Source organism: Xenopus laevis, chromosome 5L, assembly GCF_017654675.1.
Source record: "Xenopus laevis strain J_2021 chromosome 5L, Xenopus_laevis_v10.1, whole genome shotgun sequence".
Taxonomy (NCBI): Eukaryota; Metazoa; Chordata; class Amphibia; order Anura; family Pipidae; genus Xenopus; species Xenopus laevis.
This window is the reverse complement of record NC_054379.1, coordinates 40,240,912-40,261,057: the sequence shown is the minus strand read 5'-3', so window position 1 is coordinate 40,261,057 and position 20,146 is coordinate 40,240,912. Positions and strand designations below refer to the sequence as shown.

The window sequence follows — 20,146 nt, the reverse complement described above, 5'->3', positions numbered from 1 at the left end:
ATTTTGAACACTGGATATGACCAAATCTAAATCCTGCAAAAAGTGCTAGAACTCTGCCAAGTTCTGAATTCAATGCCTAGTATTTTTTTATTTTGTAGTACAGGTATAGGATCCCTTATCCAGAAACCCGATATCCAGAAAGCTCTGAATTACAGAATGTCTTTCTCCCATAGACTCCATTTTATCCAAATAATTAAAATTTTTAAAAATGATTTTCTTTTTCTCTGTAATAATAAAACAGTAGCTTATACTTGATCCAAACTAACATTTAATAAAACAAAACCAGCCTATTGGGTTTATTTAATGTTTAAATGAATTTCTAGTAGATTTAAGGCATGAAGACCCAAATTACGGAAAGATCCGTTATCCAGAAAACCCCAGGTCCCGAGCATTCTGGATAACAGGTCCCATACTCCCATACCTGTATATGCTTTTTAGTTTGCATCATGATATGTTCTGAAGAGGAACTAATAAACTAAAAGTAAACATTTTCTATCTTGTTTGAAATGTGAGACAAAATTTAAAATTTTATGATGATGATTCAGTGATCTTTATATTCCTGCCTTTTCTTTCAAGTCACTGCCTATTCAATATGTAGCATGCATAAAAGTTTACTAATATCAATCCTGCCTGTCTTATTCCTAGAAAACTACAGTCCTACTATAATGCTTCAGTCCTCTTTTCATGACTTACTGGTGTTATGCCTTGTGTGTGGCTATAAATAAATCTCTTGTAATAGATATGGCTACACATTGACCAATTCCATTGTGATCCAAGCATTCAGCTCAGTTGTTAAATGATCATTTGCTGTCTGGACACATCCCTGGACTCCACTTTTCAACCAAACTTCGGTGTTTCAGTTGCCAGTGTAGCATCTATAGCAGAAACTAGGGGACCTCAGCTATGTACCAATTGTCACAACAGTGTACTAGTGAAACGGGTGTGAGTAGGAGGAATGGAAATAACTGTAGGTGTCATCCATGAAGATAATCAAACTGCCCTATAACAGAGTTTGGCCATCGGTTGTTTTTCTCTTTTGAAATAAACAATTGCATTTTAAGAATACTCCACTACTAACATGTACACAGACAAAAACAAACGAGGCAGCTTAGACACATAGGACATTTTAATGTTCTTACTTAGCAAATATCATATAATACAGTTTTCATGTTCCACTCTAAATATTACATCTATACAACTTAAAGGACAAGTAAAGTAAATAATACTAGGGGGGTGGCAATATATGACTCACCTTCAGTGATCAAACTTCATAATTCTTTAATCCCACACCAGTAAACTTCATTCTTGTTCTTTAAAGAATGAACTGGTTAGGGTTAATTTACTGCAGAGCATGGAAGCAATATCTTTCTTTTTCCTAGCTGTCCTATGAGTAAAACAAGGCAGAAGAGCACACTTTGAAAGCTATACCGTACTGTACTTATGCCCACCTCAAGCAGCAACATGGGACTCCTGGGAGCACAAAAAAAGTAGCCATTGTCGCATTCTGCAACAAAGTGCCACCATGTCAGCCCAGGGTACAAGGCTTTGGTCACTAAGGGATCTAACAAACTGGTACCTTCCACCAATGTTTTATTTCTATACTTGTCCTTTAAACATCATATCATATCCAACTAAATTGATTCTGGGCTAAAGAACTGAGGATACCATCCACTGGATAAAATAAAGCAAAACCAGAAATTAGCATAGGGTACTAGTAGTAGAAGTAGACAAAGTGGGCAAAGCTGCTGTCCTTCTCAGCCATTTAAATGGCATCATCCAAAGTCAATGTGTGACAAACAAACTTGTTCACCATCTGACTTGTCACTGTAAATAAGGGGATTCTTGGAAATGACAGATCCTGAGCATATTTTCAGTTCAGTTTCAATGCTGTTCAGTAGCTTCATAAGATCTGATTGTAAGTAATCAGGTTGCTGTAATATAAAACATAAAATGACTTTCACATGTTTTATCTCTTTATCTATTCATTAAAGAGAAATCCCTACAGAGCCATTTATTTGTTCGAGTTGTGTCGCATAAAATAGAACAGGTCCCTATACTGACCATTTTTTACATGCATTTGTACCACAAAGTTAAATAGCTATAATCAAATGTTATGAAGAGTAAAGTGTTTATTTTGTTCTCTCCTCAGGCTCATGTGTGCATTAAATATGCCCATGATTTACCATTTGGCTTAAAACCAGGGTCTCTAGCCAGTCAGAGGCAGATATTTGTCAGGGAATATGTGATGGGGTTTCTGATTTTAAGGTTTGAGTGTCAAAAGCCCAGTCCTGTACAGTCAGACCAAATGAATCAGTCCAAGCAGAAGATAAAAGAATCAGAAGTGTGACCATAGTCCAGTGAATCATTGCTTCTTAAACCCTGAGCAACATAATTTTATTATACAACCCATAATAAAAGGAACAGTTTAGGGAAATCAGAGTAAGAAAAACAAATAAATATAATTATGACAAATAGAGCATAATACAGCAGAAAGTGCTCAAAGTTATTAAGAATATAGGGGGGTTTCAATAATACTTTTCATGCACCCTTTATACCATAAATATATATATATATACCGTGAGTGTCTTTCCCAACCTATCATAGTCGAGGCTGTGGCCTGGCAAAATATAAGTGTGTGATTCATGTTACAATATTTTGAATGTTTTCCTTTTTAATCTGAAATATAATTGGAGTGGGGTTAGTAAGTAGGAGTGGCTGCACCAGATCCCACTCTTTCTACTCTGTGTGCGGGCTACAGAGCAGAACTTGTAAGTAAAGTGGAAGGAATAAATTTCCATGTGTGGGCCACACGTTCAAGGTAGGGATGTCTAAGTTGCAGGCTCTAGTTTTCTGGGGGATTCTGGGAGCTGTAGCTCAGGAGAGTTACAGGCTGGATCATGAATAATTAGACACCACACTGGTTGTTTTGTTCTGAGCCCAACCCACTGGGATTGCCATCTGTCTGGTACTTCTATGGCCCAGCTGGTACAAACAGCACATGGTGCCACTGCTTAGGAAAGATTACAGAGATAGCAAGGCTGGTTTTTTTTTTCTAAAAGACATGGCAGCCCCACCCAATATTAATGGCAGTCCTGCCTTTATTAATAATGTGATACATACGAAATACAACAATAGCCAAATTGTGTGTATAATGACAGGGTTGAGAATAACCACATGTTTCTTTTACAGATATTAAATATTGATAACGTTTGCCAAATTTCCCCTGTGCGTATTGTTTTGAGTTGGGTTTCTGTTCCGTTCCAGTGGTTGCTCATGCGTCTCTGTCTGGCTCTTCAACGAACATAGGACTGGAAGCTGTGCAGCATATATAAAAGTGATGTGACAAAAGCAAAGACCTGAAAAAGAGGAGGTCACAGGTAAACATACACCAACTCCCAATAAAAATATAACAGAGAGTACTTTATAACTAAGTACTTGTTTTTTATTTTACCAAGCAATTGCAGTAGTGTGTGTGGGCATGACAGACTGCTGGGTGGCACTGTGGGTGGGATAATTGGTTTTCCCAATAACCCCTGGATCAGGGAAACAACCTTGAAAACTGTGTTCTCTCAATACCGAATACTGAAACTTCTATGAAGGATTCAGCTGAATATAGGCATCTTTTGTTTGAACAGTCTGCTAATTCATGTAACAAAGCAACTTCTGCCAGTACTGATCTCAAGTGCATAACCTGAAGCCTTCTCTGCTGGTTTTGAGCTTCTTTGCCCAATTTTTTTGTAGTAATTTGTTATGCCTCTTATTGTATTCATATGTCTGTGTGACGCCACAGCAGTTGTCATTGCTGCACCAGCATCATATGCCTATGTGACCACAAGTGCCCAATAAGCTGAGGGCTAGGCCCAAAGCCAAATATGTGGCAGCAGGGAGACAGAGATTCCCTGAGATGTAAAGTTGCCAAAGTGCCGAAAAGGCTGCACCAACTGCAGGTTCCACTTAGTGTGCCAGTAAGAGTCAGTCACTCTCCTTGCGATTTAGGCCCCCTACGTTCCCAGTTCCAATAGGCCTTCATTGTAGCTGTTGCTGATCGAGGACCCAGTTAGGGAGTCAGGGAATCATTAGCCATTAGTTCATTAGCCAGGCCCCTTCTCTCAGCAGAGTAGGTTAGAGCCCCATGTTCCAGCACCTGTTAGGGTCAGTCACCCCGGCTTAGCTAGTGGTCCAGTTCTACCAAAAAGGAGATCCAGGACTTAATACTGGACACTGCAATCCCTGGGAATATCATATGGATACACATTAATGGATTACAAAATCAATTTACTGGAATTCATGAATGCAAAACTACAACTCCCAACATTCAGAAAATAGAAAAAGATCTTCCACGAGTAGCGTGGCAATTTTATGACCACAACCCCTAAATACCACATCCATTTTACAAAAATTCAGCAAGTTTATGTACATTTATGGGGGTTTAAGGCCATGTTTTATGTGTTATTACAGTTTTGCTAATGAAAGTGAATTGCCCATTGAGCTGCAAGTCACAGTTTCCTCAAGAGACCTGCTTATCTTAAATAGTTACAATTGTATCTTTACTTATCTTAAATTGTTACAAATGTATCTAAGTGCAGCTGCCAAGTATTCTGGGCTCTCTGCCAAAAGCCTGTTATTTAGTTAAATTTCAGGAACATTGTATCTTTTTCTGGCTATTCAGTGCAGTAGATCAAAGAGAAACTAAGGACATTTCAGGACTGCTGGTTGAGTTGTCAAAATCATGACTTTTCCTTGAAAAAAGGGGACAGTCGGGAGGTATGCAACACCAGGGATTACAGATAAGTGCACACTAACGTAAAATATACATAATAAGCAGGCTTGAACTCTCAGTTATATGTGGTCCAACACAGGGGCTAATAAGTGGTTAATAAATATGACTTTGTTCTTTACTGGCATTCTTTATATTTGCTTATTTATGATTCTGATTAACAACATGTTATAGACAACAGTCTATAGTCCTGTATCTTGGAAGGTTAAAACATTTTGATTCGTGTAAAAGGAAACAAGTGGGGAAAAAAAGCAAGTATATCACTGTATAGAACTTACCGAGGCCGCGCATAGCAAGCGGTAATTAACCAACGCGCAGCCAAGATAGAAAGGTGGTATAGGAGGTACAGCTGCACCTAGAGTAGCATTACACATTATTGCTGAATTCACCACTAAAACAGCAGCACTGAGGTAAAAGATTGCAGCGATTCCATGATAAATGACATCCTAGTGAAATATAAGAAACACATCAGTGGTGAAATGCATTGTAACCATACACATTAACATTCAGATGCTTCTAAAAATATTTATTCCCAATGGTCTGTCCCTCCAGTATATCGATTTGTGTATTTTAAAATACGTGCAGGTAAACAATTCCATAAAAGGAAGAACATGTTTCTTACGGTACACTATATAAGGCTTTTAGAAATCTCATTTGATATAATATATAGTGTATTAAATAATGTATTCAAATATCTGCAATTTTAACAAAACTATTGTGAGTAGCGTTTATCCAAAAATGGCAAATGAACGCAAAAATTGAATTTTTTATTTATAATTGTCCTAAAGGTCATATTATGGAGGACAATCTACAACCAATCAAATTCTTGCATTCCTTGTTCTACCTGCAATTGACATTTAAAAGCTGGTCACTGATTGGTTTCTATGGGTAACTTCCCATGGGCAAGTTTCCCCAGTGTTGACAAATTAGCCCAATTTTCTTAATGGGCTAGTTTGTATACTTATTGTCCACAAAGAAAATTGTCAGCCAAAGACCATGGCCTCATATATAATGCACTAGATCCAGCATGATTTGGTCACATTGCACGGGTGGCTAGATATTCTAACTTGGCAATCTAGTTGTTAATTTTCCATTTTGACTTTCTAACTGCTGCCTGGTTGCTAGGGTAATAATGCGCTAGGAACCAGATAGCAGTTGAAATTCCACTAAACACAAAGTTCCTAAGGGTTCTTACCCGCAAGCATTTTCCTGTATTGGATCTTTCAAGCAATCCAGGGGAACGTACAAGTAAATGCTTGAGTATAAGAGCCCTGAGAATATTGCTGTCTACAGATTACTAAAACTTGATGCTACCTACCCCTTTAAAAGAACTTTATTATAATAAAAAACGAATCTTACCACTATTCTCCAGGTTCCGCAGTTGTTTTTGTGCAATCCAAACACATAGACCATGAGCAGTATCAGCGAAAAGAAGAAACAAGACACAGACACATACATGACCCAGCCATTGTTGATAGCAATAACGACTCCAGTTGCGGCAACCAAAATCCAGACCCAGCATCCTAACATCTGCGTAGAAAAAAAACAACAAGTAAGCATTGATCCTAATAGATATACTGGAAATAAGAAATAGGGTTGAATAATAACAGGTGCAAAAACAAGGAAGCATTTACTGGCCAGCTGTTTAATAGTAGCAAACATGGTATTGGTTGCTATGGATAACTGCACCTGGGCAAACTTTGAATCATGTTGAATTTCATAAAACTTTTTTGCTTTATCATAGAGGTCCATTTCCTTGTTCTCTTAGTAAAAAAGCAACACAGCCTTGCTTTACAGTAGGAATTCTTCATATACATCCACAATCAAAGCAAGTGTCTCCTAAAAGGCTTATTTAAGGGGCACTGATCACTTGAAAATTGTTTCCCCCACCAGAGGTGCTGAGTAATATGGGGAAACAATAGTGTTGGCACTTTGGTACAAGTACACTGCAGTGAAAGGAACATGTTTGGGTGCAAGTACCTTTTATGGATGGCGCAAATACAAATAAAAATGTACTTCTGCTAAGGCAAATCAAAAATCCACATAATTTTCAAGATAAATCAGTATTCAGGGGAACTTTGACCATATTTTGCTGCACAATGTGCTGAGCTCCAGTTAAACTGAATTCTAGGGAGAAGAAACACTACACCACCAATTAATAGTAATTTTGGGGTGATGCTGCATCAACAGAGTGATGGGAGTGGTGTCACAGTAACACTCTATGCTGTAGATTAATGTTTCAGTATATACTGGAGGGATCACTGTATATATATATATATATATATATATATATATATATATATATTTTTTTTTATTATTATTATTTTTTTTTTTAATAAGAATTATTTGCCTTAAATTTACTTTTTGTAATTTGGAGCTTTCTAGATAATGGTTTGCGGACAAGGGATCCCATACCTGTATTTATTATTGGCTCATATTTCTAAAGTGCCAGAATATTCTGCATAAAAGCGTAATGCATTTTTTGCATTATTTTCCACTTCCCTTTATCTATTTTTGCTCAGTATATATATATATATTTCAAAATGTTATGTTTCTCTCTCATAATTTCCCACTATCGATAAGTTGAAGTATGGTATGGAAATACATTAATTTCACTGTGGCAGTCTTGGGTATGATGCAATAATGATTTTACAACACAAGGGTGTGTGCAGCATTTCTCAATTAATCGGTCAACCCCAGTTTGACACTGCCAAAATAATTAGTGGGTGTTAACTAAGCAGGGTGCATCCAACACATTCAACCTGTTCTTTTGCATCTGAAAGCCGAATCCTTTGCAAGAGATTTGGCCGAATACTGAACCAAATTCGAATCAGTTAGGGGTGGGAAGGGTAAAACATTTTTACTTCCTTGTTTTGTGACAAAAAAGTCACATGATTTCCCTCCTGCCCCTAATTTGAATATGCAAATTAGGATTCGGATTCGATTTGGCCAAAACACAACAAATAAATGTGGTTGTTGAGCCATAAGATTCCAGCTTGTTACATATTTATATTAAAACACAAATGGATACTTTAAGCATACTGGACCATGGAAATGAACAGACAGGGGACAGACAGGAGACTGCTAACTATATATTTGAACCCTTTTTACAAAATGGCAGACCCTGCAGACAAAGGGGTCCTTTTTGGGGCCCTAAACAAGGGACCCAACCCTCTTAAAAAGCCAAAAAAACAAGATGAAAACTCAACAAGAATTAATGCAGACTGGGTGCCCAAACATCAAGAATCATTTCTTTAATTACACAGAGACATGCTGAGGTGGGTGGCTGTGGATATAGCTTGCTCAGGAGTGGAGAGGTGTGCAGGTGACTATTCCTCAGAGAGCACACAAGACCATGTGCCCAACAATGATGACATTAAACTTTGTTTCTGGAGTAACCAGAGGAGCCACATTTAGCTGCAATATTGAGGGTGATGCTCTGACAGGATCCTCTTATAGAAGCAGAAGTCAATTACACTCAATCATAAACTATACACCTTTAAGTAGACCTGTGTGACAGAAATACAGCTGTACCCATTTAGAAGATACGGGAGCATAGAACAAACACCCAAATACTTAATATGTTGTTGAGGATAGTAGACTGTCTAATATTAGCTAATGAGCAGATCTGATCACCTATTTGAAAGGAAACATTTGATTAGTTTCTATGTTTTTCTAGGCTTGGTACAAGAAGCTAAGTCATGTCTGGCCTTTTCCATCCTTGATGCTAGAAGACATATTGCACTGGTAAGGCCCCATCTAGAATATGCCGTACAGTTTTGGTCTCCAGTATTATTGAATTAGAGAAGGTCCAGAGATGGGCAACTAAGCTGGTGAAAGAGATGGGGAAAGACTGGCCAAATTGGGGATATTCATGCTGGAGAAGAGGCGTTTAAGGGGAGATATGATAACTATGTATAAATATATAAGGGGATCATATAATAATCTCTCTAATGCTTTATTTACCATTAGGTCTTTCCAGCTGACATGAGGTCACCCATTCCAATTAGAAGAAAAGAGGTTCCGCCTAAATATTCAGAAGGGATTTTTTACAGTGAGAGCTGTGAAGATGTGGAATTCTCTCCCTGAATCAGTCGTACAGGCTGATACATTAGATAGCTTTAAGAAGGGATTGGATTCCTTTTTAGCAAATGAAGGAATACAGGGTTATGGGAGATAGCTCATAGTACAAGTTGATCCAGGGACTAGTCCGATTGCCATTTTGAAGTCAGGAAGGAACTTTTCAACCTCTGAGGCAAATTGGAGAGGCTTCAAATGGGGTTTTTTGCACTTTTCTGGGTCAACTGGTAGTTAGGCAGGTTATATATATTAAAAATATATATACATATTAAAAGGTTAATTATGTTACTTATGCCACCAAATACCACCAAATGTCCATGCCAGTGATCCCCACGTGTCTCTTAAAGAGGATCTGTGCAACTTATCATGATCAGCCTTGTGTGGGAAGGTCATTGACTAAAAAGAAAGTACAAAGTGATGCAAACATCCCTACAAAGCTATTGGACTAGACTAGCAGTACTACTTTGCCTATCTTATTGCAGCTGCTGCATAGACTTAATACTTAGATACTTAGATGAGTAATTTACACTTTTTCAGTCAGAAAAAAGACATAGTTGAACTCTTGGCAACTGGACCTGCAGTCTAAAGGTGGTGTTACATTGTCCAAAACGAAAAGGTATTCTGCAGATTGCCCTGTGCCCCAAACAGACACATATCACATGACTTGCCATACAGAGAAATGTTATTTATTCAGTTGACTTGAGAAAATAATAACAGGAAACTAATCCCTAAACTGACACACATGACCAAAAGCATGGCCAGTATGGTAGATATCAGCCAAACTGCCCAACCAAATCTGAGAATACATAGAGAAAGTTAACCTTATCAATTGTACATCCTATACTCCACTGTAAAGTAAAATCTAAAGCCCAGTGTTTACCATGATTATTATTCACTTTAAAGAAGACTGAATAAAGCTTGTGATTATATAAGACTGCATTGAATTCAATATTTGAGGAAGTACACTGGACTGTGGTGTTCACAAAGATTGAATTATGACATTCTTAGTTAGCCTTAGGAATTTGCCTTTAGCCTCTGAGAAAACCAAACCCTTTGGCTCAATGCCATGGATAAGTATTCAATGCCCTTTTGAGACTCAAAGAATCTACAGGCTTAAGTTGCTGACCCAACATGGTATATGTGTATGGGCGCTTTGCTTGCTGATGTCACTTTCTGATGAGTGCTGTAAAATGCAGAAAGGCCCCAAATTGAGTACATTGTGAATTCTGCTGAGGTTGGGGGTCATTCATTAAGTTATTTAAAATGTTAAAATCTGATCCTCGAAATTAATTGAACATGTAGCAGCTCTCGTTGACTTTTTCAAATCTGCCCTTATTTCACATAGAATAAAATAAAGGCACACTATCACTGTTTTTTTTTCTGTATTTTTCTTTAATAATTTATTTTACCAAAGAAATAATTTATATTCATTATTCTCATTTAAGAACAAATTCAGCATTCTGCCACTAGATGGTGCACAAAGTGCAAAGCAACAGCAGAAAAAAACCTCTATTATAAAATCTTGGATAATGGCATTGCTGCAAAGGTGAAGCTAAATGAAACCAACCCTTCTCAAGGCACACATCATTTTAACTCCATTATAAATATCAGCTGGGTTCTCAGCTACCAGTGCAAAGGTTTTCGTATCATAAAAAGCCTAAAAACAAATCAGCTATTTCATATAAGGTGAGCATTAACTAGTTGTTTGCTCATTTGATTTATGAAACCTACACAACATTTATAGGGTTCATTTACATCCACAAATGCAGTGGGCAACTTGCGCTTTCCCCCCACAGTGAGTTGCACCTAAAACCATTTTTATTAAAGGTACTTGCATTAAAATCCACTTCTTTCTCATCTCTACAGTTGCACCTGGCACCACTCAGTCCTTACTGTTCCAAATTGAGTACTGGTGTCCCTATTGACACAGGGGAACCCTGGAGCTACCACCACCTCCAGACCAGGCTCCAGGGTCCCCTCAGCATTCGGTGTCGATCAGCGCAGTTCAGTTGCACCAAAAGAATTGCATGCCAAACTCGCATGGCAAACACCTAAAATGAAGTCTAATTAGTGTTGCATAGACACATCCAGCAGGATCTTCTGAGGTTGGGTGTTTTTACTTTGCAGGTGAGAAGCAGGGTGTGTCTCTAAATTGCTTTTAGGAGTGTACAAATTAAAATCTCTGCAATAAGGTAAAAAGGGCCAGATAGTGCCAGGCAGGTGGATAAATATTTGTGACAGTTGATACATATGACAAAAGAAGGTACAGATTATAGATACTAAAAATAAATGACTGATTTATGATAAAGGTGTTGATTGTGTTGTTATGTCTGACATGGTAGCTCTCATGCTTCTTAGGGCTGAACTCCACGGGTGTTTTTTCGTAGGAGGGCGGTGACAAAACACGTCAGAGACAATCACAGGTGGAAAAATATAATTGGACTCAACGAAAAGTCGCAGGTAATAACTACATTGCATCCGACACAATACGACTGTCAGATGTAAATGCAGAGAGCAGCATCTGAATTCGACAGTCTAACTGTGTCGTTTTTACCTGTGACTATTCGTTGAGTCCAATTATATTTTGCCACCTGCGATTGCGTCTGACTTGTCGTCTGCGTTTCGTCACCACCCGTCGATCCGACGAAAAAAGTCTATGGAGTTTAGCCCTTACAGAGAAGTGACCTGCCACTACCACCAAATAGCTGTGGCTTAACAGGGAATAATATTAGTAAAGTAGAAAGCCTTTTTTTATTTTTAGATTACATTGGTGACAGCAGATTTGGCCTGATATTTAGACATAAACTATTTGTGTAGCTCCTGACTACCTGCATACAGTGCTCTAAAATGACAAAACTGCAGGGCCCTGTATAGACACATCATTCCCCATTAGTTTGCTGTTTAAGAAACCTGCACCCATGTTTAGCAACGGTAATGGCTAAAGTAGGTGCAGAAGGGTGGAGGTTATGCACAAACCACCCACGTTCTAAATAGTGACTTTTATGTCATAACAGTGTGGAAAAAAAGCTGAAAGAGAGTCCTGTTATAAATTGTACTTGGCATTTCATCAAAATGAAGTCCAATTATGTTGCTAATAAAATACATTGAGCATGTGCTGGCACATTACGGTTGGTAACCAAATGGAAAAGATGCAACCAAAAGAACATAAGGCATGCTGGTGGGTCCTGGTGTTGAACCTTCTACTGTCTGATAAAAAGTCACTGGCATCTGAAAAGTTACATAATGTGCTCACGTTCTCTTCACACAACACTGATTTTATTGTACAACTGGACATGTCTCAACACTATGAAACCGATTTGCATGTGGAGCCTCTCACATGGATGTGAATGCAAATCCTTAGTTGACTGGGACAGGGAGTAAACTGATGTTGTTCCATGCAACCCAACCTTCCAGAATTCCCAGATCTTGGGTATAAACCTGTCAACTCACAGGTGTCCTGGCAGTCAACTAACTGGAAAATTGCCAATGTACTTGCATGAGCTCCAAGACTAAGGCACACTTTTATATGAAGTAAAGTTCATGCATCCAGTTTTTACACTTGTTGTTTTCCCATTGATTTCTGTATTGAGATTCTTTAAAATGTTTGGTTTCTGACAGTGTCACGACAAGGTTTAGGGCAATGACAAACACAAAGTTATGGTCACTGCAAATAAATGTTCTTGTCCTTCCAACTGGGAAGTTTCAAACTTTTTGATTCTCAGGACTCTATAAAAGGATCATTATCATCGTTGTCAAGGGCAGTGATCCCCAACCAGTAGCTTGTGATCAACATGTTTCTCTCCAACCCCTTGAATGTTGCTCCCAGTGGCCTCAAAGCAGGTGCTTATTTTTGAATTCCAGGCTTGAAAGCAAGTTTTAATTGCATAAAAACTAAGTATAGTGCCAGTATAAAAACTAAATAAAGTGCTCCCAGTCCACATAGGGGCTACCAAATAGCCAATCACAGCACTTATTTGAATTTGAATGTGGCTCACAGGTAAAAAAAGGTTGGGGACCCCTGGTCTAGAGCATTTCAATCAATCCTAGTAGTGGTGGCTACATACAGGAGTTATTGCAATGGCAACATTAAAAACCACCACAGGTCACTCCTGAGTTCTGATCCATGATTATTGACAGAAAAATGTAAGCAAATGTTCTTGCCACAATCTCAATGGGAAAAGACAAGCACTGAGTCTAGACAGCCAATTACATGCAGCACTTTGGTGACTAATAGGGGAATGTAATATATTTCACTCGCGCAAAAATGCTTGTGAACATTAGTGACCATGTTTGTGTCCTTTTTGACTGGTTAAAGACCTCAACTACTTCATCGCAAAGTTTACCAACAAATGGCTTTGGCAAACATTCGCAGTGTATATGTAATTATATTTCGCAAGCACAAAGTCTTTTTTTTTTTTTAACAATTCTTTTATTAGGTAACCAGTTGACAAGTTGACATATCAAGTACATCTCGTGTTACTCATTTTAAACACAACCAATAAAAGTTTGTCTTTGTTTTTCCAGTCCCTCCCTAGAGAGTAGAGCAACCATTTTTATGCCATACCTATATGAGTTGCGCAAAGTCTTTTTAGCGACAAAATATTTAACAAAACTCCAGAGCAGGTGTTAACGCTAAACTGTTGCTAAGCAAAAATGTAATATTCGCCAGCGACTGATTTTACATTGCGAGCAGTGCTAAACATTCTCAAAGATGCCGTTTTATATAACGCTTGCGACTTTTAATTACGTTTCCCCTTAAGGGTGAAGAAATGAATGACTTTTTCCTTAGACCAAGTAACAATATATAAGAGCAATGCTTGTCTACACTGATATCAGTCTAATCATACAGATACTAAGTACAAACCAGCCTAGGGCTCAGAAATGTTCATTTACCAACAGTCATAAAACAAGCATTTGAGAACAGGCCCTACTTTTTAAGGGTATTAAGGAACAGTATTGGGTCAATTTAGGGGCAATTGAAAAGCCTCTCCAACTTAAAGGAACAGTAACACCCAAAAATGAAAGTGTTTTAAAGTAATGAAAAGATCATGTATTGTTGCCCTGCACTGGTAAAACTGATCTGTTTGTTTCAGAAACACTACTATAGTTCATATAAACAAGCTGCTGTAGAGCAATGGCGGAAATTGAAAAACGGCTATATGGCACAGGTTAACTAATGGATAACAGATAACACCATTAGACAGACAGAGCTTATTTACTATCTGCTATGTAACTTGAGCCTTTTTTCCTTTGAATGGCTACCCCCATGGCTACACAGCAGTTTATTTATATAAACAATAGTAGTGTTTCTTAAGCAAACACAGCAGTTTTATCAGTGCAGGGCAACACTGCATTATATTTTTATTACTTTATTTTTTGACCTTACTGTTCCTTTAACACCAGTATAGAATAGGTCTTAAACAGTAAACTGGTTCATTGTGTAATCAAGGAACACTTCCATCTGCAGTCAAATACTTCTTTCCACCCAAGGCTGTTTTATGGCTGTATGGTTTGGCAAGGACTAATCAGTAATCCCTAATCATTATTTTACTGTGCTGAACATGTTTCATAAATGGCCCTCGATAAATCTGTCCTATAAAAGTGCATTCACTGGGAGCAACTTCTGCATACTGTATATGTGAAGTCCATAAATTAAAATGGGTATTGAAAAATCTGTAAAGACAAAACTCTTCGATAAACATGGTGATTCTATTAAAATATACAAAATTAAAAATGAATCACAGCCCAACTGTATTTTATTGTACAATTGAATAGGTGCTGTCATATTCTCTTATAATTGTATAATTATATTCTCTTAAAAGTTGCAACCCATGTTTAAACAATAGCGTGAGTGGTGTGTTGTGGTAACTGAAGTCCTGTATAATTTTGTTCTATGTAATCACAACGATACAGGAATATGTTTTTAAATAAACACCCAGGGCAACTATCATTTCTTAACTGTTTCTGTTTTCATTCCTACTGTTTCAATTTCTAAGGGGAAGGAATAAATCGGAATTTAACCATAAAGTACCTGCTCAGAACCCTGCAGGAAACCGACACCCTCTAAAAATGAATTGGAATACAGGTATGGGAACCGTTATCTGAATCGGAATACTTAGAAAGCTCCGAATTACAGGAAGGTAGTCTCGCAAAGACTTCATTTTAATCAAATAATTCACATTTTGAAAATGATTTCCTTTTTCTCTGTAATAATAGAACAGTACCTTGTACTTGATCCAAATTAAGATATAATGAATACTTTAGAGGCAAGACCAGCCTGTTGGGTTTATTTAAATGTGTAAATGATTTTTAAGTAGACTTAAGGTACGAAGATCTAAATTACAGAAAGATCCCTTATCTGGAAAATCCCAGGTCCGAAGCATTCTGGATAACAGGTCCCATACCATACCTGTAGCCAGAGTTTTTGTGGCTGTTTCCCATTGTGATTTTACCTTTTAATGATGTTTTAATGGTGAGACATTGAACTTATATATATATATATATATATATATATATATATATATATATATATATATATACATATATATATATATATATATATATATATATATATATATATATATATATATATATATATATATATATATTGACAACAGTCACCCTGTGATAGTAGGGAATCAAGGGTAGAAAACAAGTATCACTATATATCACTCTGTTCGTCCTTCAGGGTAGGCCCCCAGCCCTGCTCTGGAACCCTTGGGTGAGGCAAGCTCTCAGTTTGGGAACCTGCCCTTAAGAGGGTGTGGTACAGCTGGGCTGATAGCATGAAGTAAATGCTATAAATCTCACGTCAGCTGCTTCTAACCTCAAACAAATGACAGACTCACATTCCAATTCTGACACTGTAAAAAAAATGATGTCTAATGGGTTTGTCTGAAAAACAAAATAATTTCTTTAATAGTTCCCCATGACACATAGACATAGTTCTCCGTCACAAAGCTCTTTGATGATGAATATCTTTGTATCGACTTAAAATGATACTCTGTCTCCTCGTACACCCACTTCTAGGAAAAGAACTAGTGTTCGCCAAAACCCATTCCCAAATTCATCATAAAGCAAATAAAAGAAGGCTGGAGCACACAGTACTTGGTGAGAAGGTAGACACTTAGTCCTAATCACGAATTGCTGAGTGTCTGAATTTTAAGGACCAAGCCCTTCTTCAAGTGGACCTCAAGTGTATTCAAAACATAGAAAACAATGAAGCCTGTTTCTAAGCAGGTATAAATATCAGAGTCTAATCTTGTGTGAGGCGTAAGCCTTAAAGGGACTCCTATCTTTGAAATCAGTAATTTCTTTGCTTAAATGTCTATGTAAGAATGGGTAAAATTACTTCATTTCCGCTGCTATGCCTTTGAAAAAATCGAACGTGTCTCTCTGATCCTGTATTAATAGACAAGGAAATACCAATTAGCTGGGGGTGCTAATATGTTTAGCTCCCCCCCCCAGCTATGTTTGTATCCCGAGCTGCTGCTGCTTTTAGGGGAAATAATTACCAGCTAGAAAAATGTAACAGCATCACACCATATTTCTTATCTTATATTTTAAAGTCATCTTTTGGTAGACACTCTTGTATTTTGCTCTTCTGCACTAGTCCGCACTAAGAATGACTGGGAAAGGTAAGTACAGTGTTCCTAAAAGAAGCTTCTGTTAAAAAAATGTAGCTATTGGGGATGTCTAACATATTAGCATGCCCCCAAAAATTGTGCTTTCCTAGCCCTATATATCCATACATCCACTAAGCAATCCTAAATAAATCCTAATGGCACATCTATCTGCAAATACTTTTGTCTTTTGTGTTGCTGGTTTATTTGTTGTAAAAAAAATCAATAAAAGGCAACTACTGCCATATTAGTAATTTAAAGGGGCACTATCATGAAATTACATATAATCAAAAATGTATGGTATCCGTCCTCTCTCTTTTACCAAGCAACAGTTCAGTCATGATTTATGGGTGTGACACTATCTTTTTATTAAAGCAATGTGGTCTCAGTGGTCAGAGACCCAATCAGAAAAAATTGTTTAGGTTATTTATTCCCTAAAATGATTAATTAGCAGGTTTGGTGTGACCTTCTGGAAATGCCAGGTCCTGTGTAATTTCCAGCAGACCATCGAGCAGTCCTGTCAGATCACAGATGTTGTTGGGTCATGTTAGAAGTTTTCAGCTGCTGACAGACCATGTTGGCCGGTGCATGATGCATCAGCAGATGAGGAAATGAAGAGGAGCCCAAAATAAACAGAATACTCGTGTATGATCACTGATGCAGCATCTGTCTTTTTAGCACAAAGGCTTCCACAGGATCAGCCAGTGTGTGGTCACCATTAGCAAGGCAACGTAAACAACACCACTATGGGGCAAATTCACTAACCTGCGGAAATTCGCCAGCGACAGCTTCGCTCACATCGCCACACTTCGCCAGGTGAAAATTCGCCAGGGCAACGCTAATTCACTAAAATGCGAAGTTGCATACAGGGTGCCAAGCGATGGTGAAGTTTAGGTAGAGTTAATTCGGCAAGCAAATCGAAGTTGCACTAGTGTTGGCTAATTTGCATACGGCGGGAAGTTAAATTTCAATGGACATATATGCTGCAGCAAATACATTACACTACACAAGCTCAGGGAACCTTAATAGAATAAAATAAAGTTGTTATATTGCCCTACACATGAGCCCAGTGTATAGTTTAGGTGCCATATGTTAGGAAATCTAGGCGGGAAGCCGGGTACCCTAAAAAAAATGTATGATCTTTTGCAGCCTATCACCCTGAAAAACTGAAAAGTCACCAGCATTTTTTGGGACTTAGAAAATGTTAAAAAATTTTTTTGAGGAACTCCTATCTACTCTACTGCACTTCGCCTGGTCTGAGGTGCCGAAGGCAAGTCTGGCGCAAGAGGTAACGTTCATTAAAATCCGCATCTTAGTGAATTTGCGTAGTTACGTCCATTCGCCAGAGCGAAAATACAGTCTATCTCCTTCGCTAGCGAATTTACGGCAGCGCCCATTAGTAAATCAGCGAAGTCCCGAAATGCCGTCACGCTGGCGAATTTTCGCCATCGTTAGTCATTTCGCCCTTTAGTAAATTTGCCCCTTGGCGTTTTAACATATATTAAAATTTAAATAAATGTAATATTGTAGAAAAGGAATGTTATTATCTCTTTAAATAGCAGAAACAAGTCAGAAAAATCTTCATATTGGCTCTGCCATTCTTATTAAACTATTTAGAAAAATGAGACAGAATATGAACTAGATCCGCTATAAAAAAAAACATAATAAAAACACCGATATAAATATACATATATATGGATTCATGCGTTTGTTCTATTCTTTGTATGTCTTTTTCAATAGTCTGTGCTGTATAAAATAACTCTACGTATAATTTCATAAAGGCAAATCTCACTGATGTTATCTGCACTAATAGGAGCAATAACCAAAAACCAAGGCAGTTTCATATACCTAAATACGTTCTCCATGTACAAAAGGTGTCACTTACCAATTCGATTAAGATAAAGGCATATGGCAATGTCCTAAAGACTTTCAGTCCACAGGGAATATCTGGAACTTCACAGCTGGATGGCATCTGGATCCCCTGAGTGGTCATTTTGCTTCAGGCAGTTTGCTCCCTGTAGAGCTGGTGCAGATTAATCCTCAGCAGTACTCCAGGCTGTCTGTGTGTAAAACGTAGCAATCAGTTAAGTTTAAAGTATTGGTGGATAGACACACCTACAGAGACGTAGACTGAAAAACCTGTTCCTTCTTTGACTGGCACCTCTGGCTACAAAGGGGCAGGTGATTTGTGGTGTATCAGTCACAGGGATGATGAAGACGATTATGAATGCAGGCACAGCAAACTCCTTAGTGAGTAGATCATCGAGGATACAACATGTTTAATGATTGATTGGAGATAAGCCCATTGGTCAGAAACATCAGGAATGCCACCGTTTTATGTAGTTTTACAACATCAGCTGATGCTTTTAATGCGTAGCATGGCCAGATTACAAGTCTGAATAGCGAGTTCCACACACACAGTTCTATTAGAAGTCTGCTCATACACGCAGAGCTAAAAAATGCAAAAAATGTTTTGACATTTGGAATTCACCGTCAACTTGATGCCTGGGGTAAGAGGAGGTCGTTGTGTTATCTGTGGAAAGGTCACCATGACGTCTATCTGTGGGCTGGGCAGAAAGTTAAACATTTGGCCAGTTATCAGGCTGATGCCGCAATTTGGCAAGTTACAGCTGCTGGGCTTTGAAGTAAAGAGCAAATAAAGAACACTGAATTTAATGTACTATTCAATTAAGAAGAGCTTCCACTGAACTAAACAGAATGACTTGCCTGTATAAATATGAAAGCATTAGTATTAGAACGGCTGTACATATATGGATGCCCATGGTGATGGCATACTTACTTACAGGGTTTCAGTGGCATTGGACTATTCCAAAATGCTGCGTTCATGAACCACTAAGGTGCACAACACCTCCACCACTTCATTGACCACCAAACCTGACTAGGACACAGTAGAACTGGCAGTAGAAGCGAAGGGGATTTTTCTGCAAAATTAAATACAGTGTTTGTAGAAAAATATCACTTCCATCACGGGATGCATTCCCATTGCCTTCAGGGGGCCTGGAGCTATTTATATAACTAATGTAGTGAATAAAGTACTCCCTCTTGTAAAATATAAGGCTATTAAAAGTTACCAATGAGTTCCATGAACATATAAAAACATGAGTGTTTTTCTACAGGTCATGAAACTCCGAGGTGACTTCTAATATCCTCATATTTTGCAACAGGGGATACTTTATTTACTATAATACACAAGTTTCAGTGAGTGATGTGATAGAAATGACATCACTACTCACCGTTTATACATGATGACATCAGAACTCACCATTTAAAAGGATATCATTTACAAGATATTCATGGCTTTTGTGTATTATAAGGATATAATACACAATAGGTATGAATATCCTGTAAATTATATCCTTATAAATGGTGAGTTCTGATATCATCAGTTATAAACGGTAAGTTCTGATGTCATTTCTATCACATCACTCACTGAAACGTGTGTATTATAATAAATAAAGTATCCCCTGTTGCAAAATATGAGGATATTAGAAGTTACCACGTAGTTCTATGACCTGTATAAAAACACTCGGCCTTTGGGCTTGTGTTTTTATTTGGTCATGAAACTCCTCATTGATTTATAATATCCTTATATTTTACAAGAGGGGTACTTTATTCCCTATATAATTTACAATAAATTTATGGTTCT

At 37.8% G+C, this 20,146-nt stretch overlaps 1 protein-coding gene across 1 annotated transcript; it reads right to left on the bottom strand.

Annotated features, from left to right (window-relative positions):
- Positions 1-1,108: 1,108 nt before the first annotated feature.
- mall.L (mal, T cell differentiation protein-like L homeolog) lies at positions 1,109-18,562 on the bottom strand. Its single transcript, XM_018262913.2, has 4 exons — positions 18,365-18,562; positions 6,137-6,307; positions 5,056-5,223; positions 1,109-3,356 (listed from the first exon to the last, which is right to left on the bottom strand). The coding sequence occupies exons 1-4, from the start codon at positions 18,470-18,472 to the stop codon at positions 3,294-3,296; spliced, it is 510 nt and encodes a 169-aa protein (XP_018118402.1). The 5' UTR covers positions 18,473-18,562; the 3' UTR covers positions 1,109-3,293.
- Positions 18,563-20,146: the final 1,584 nt, after the last annotated feature.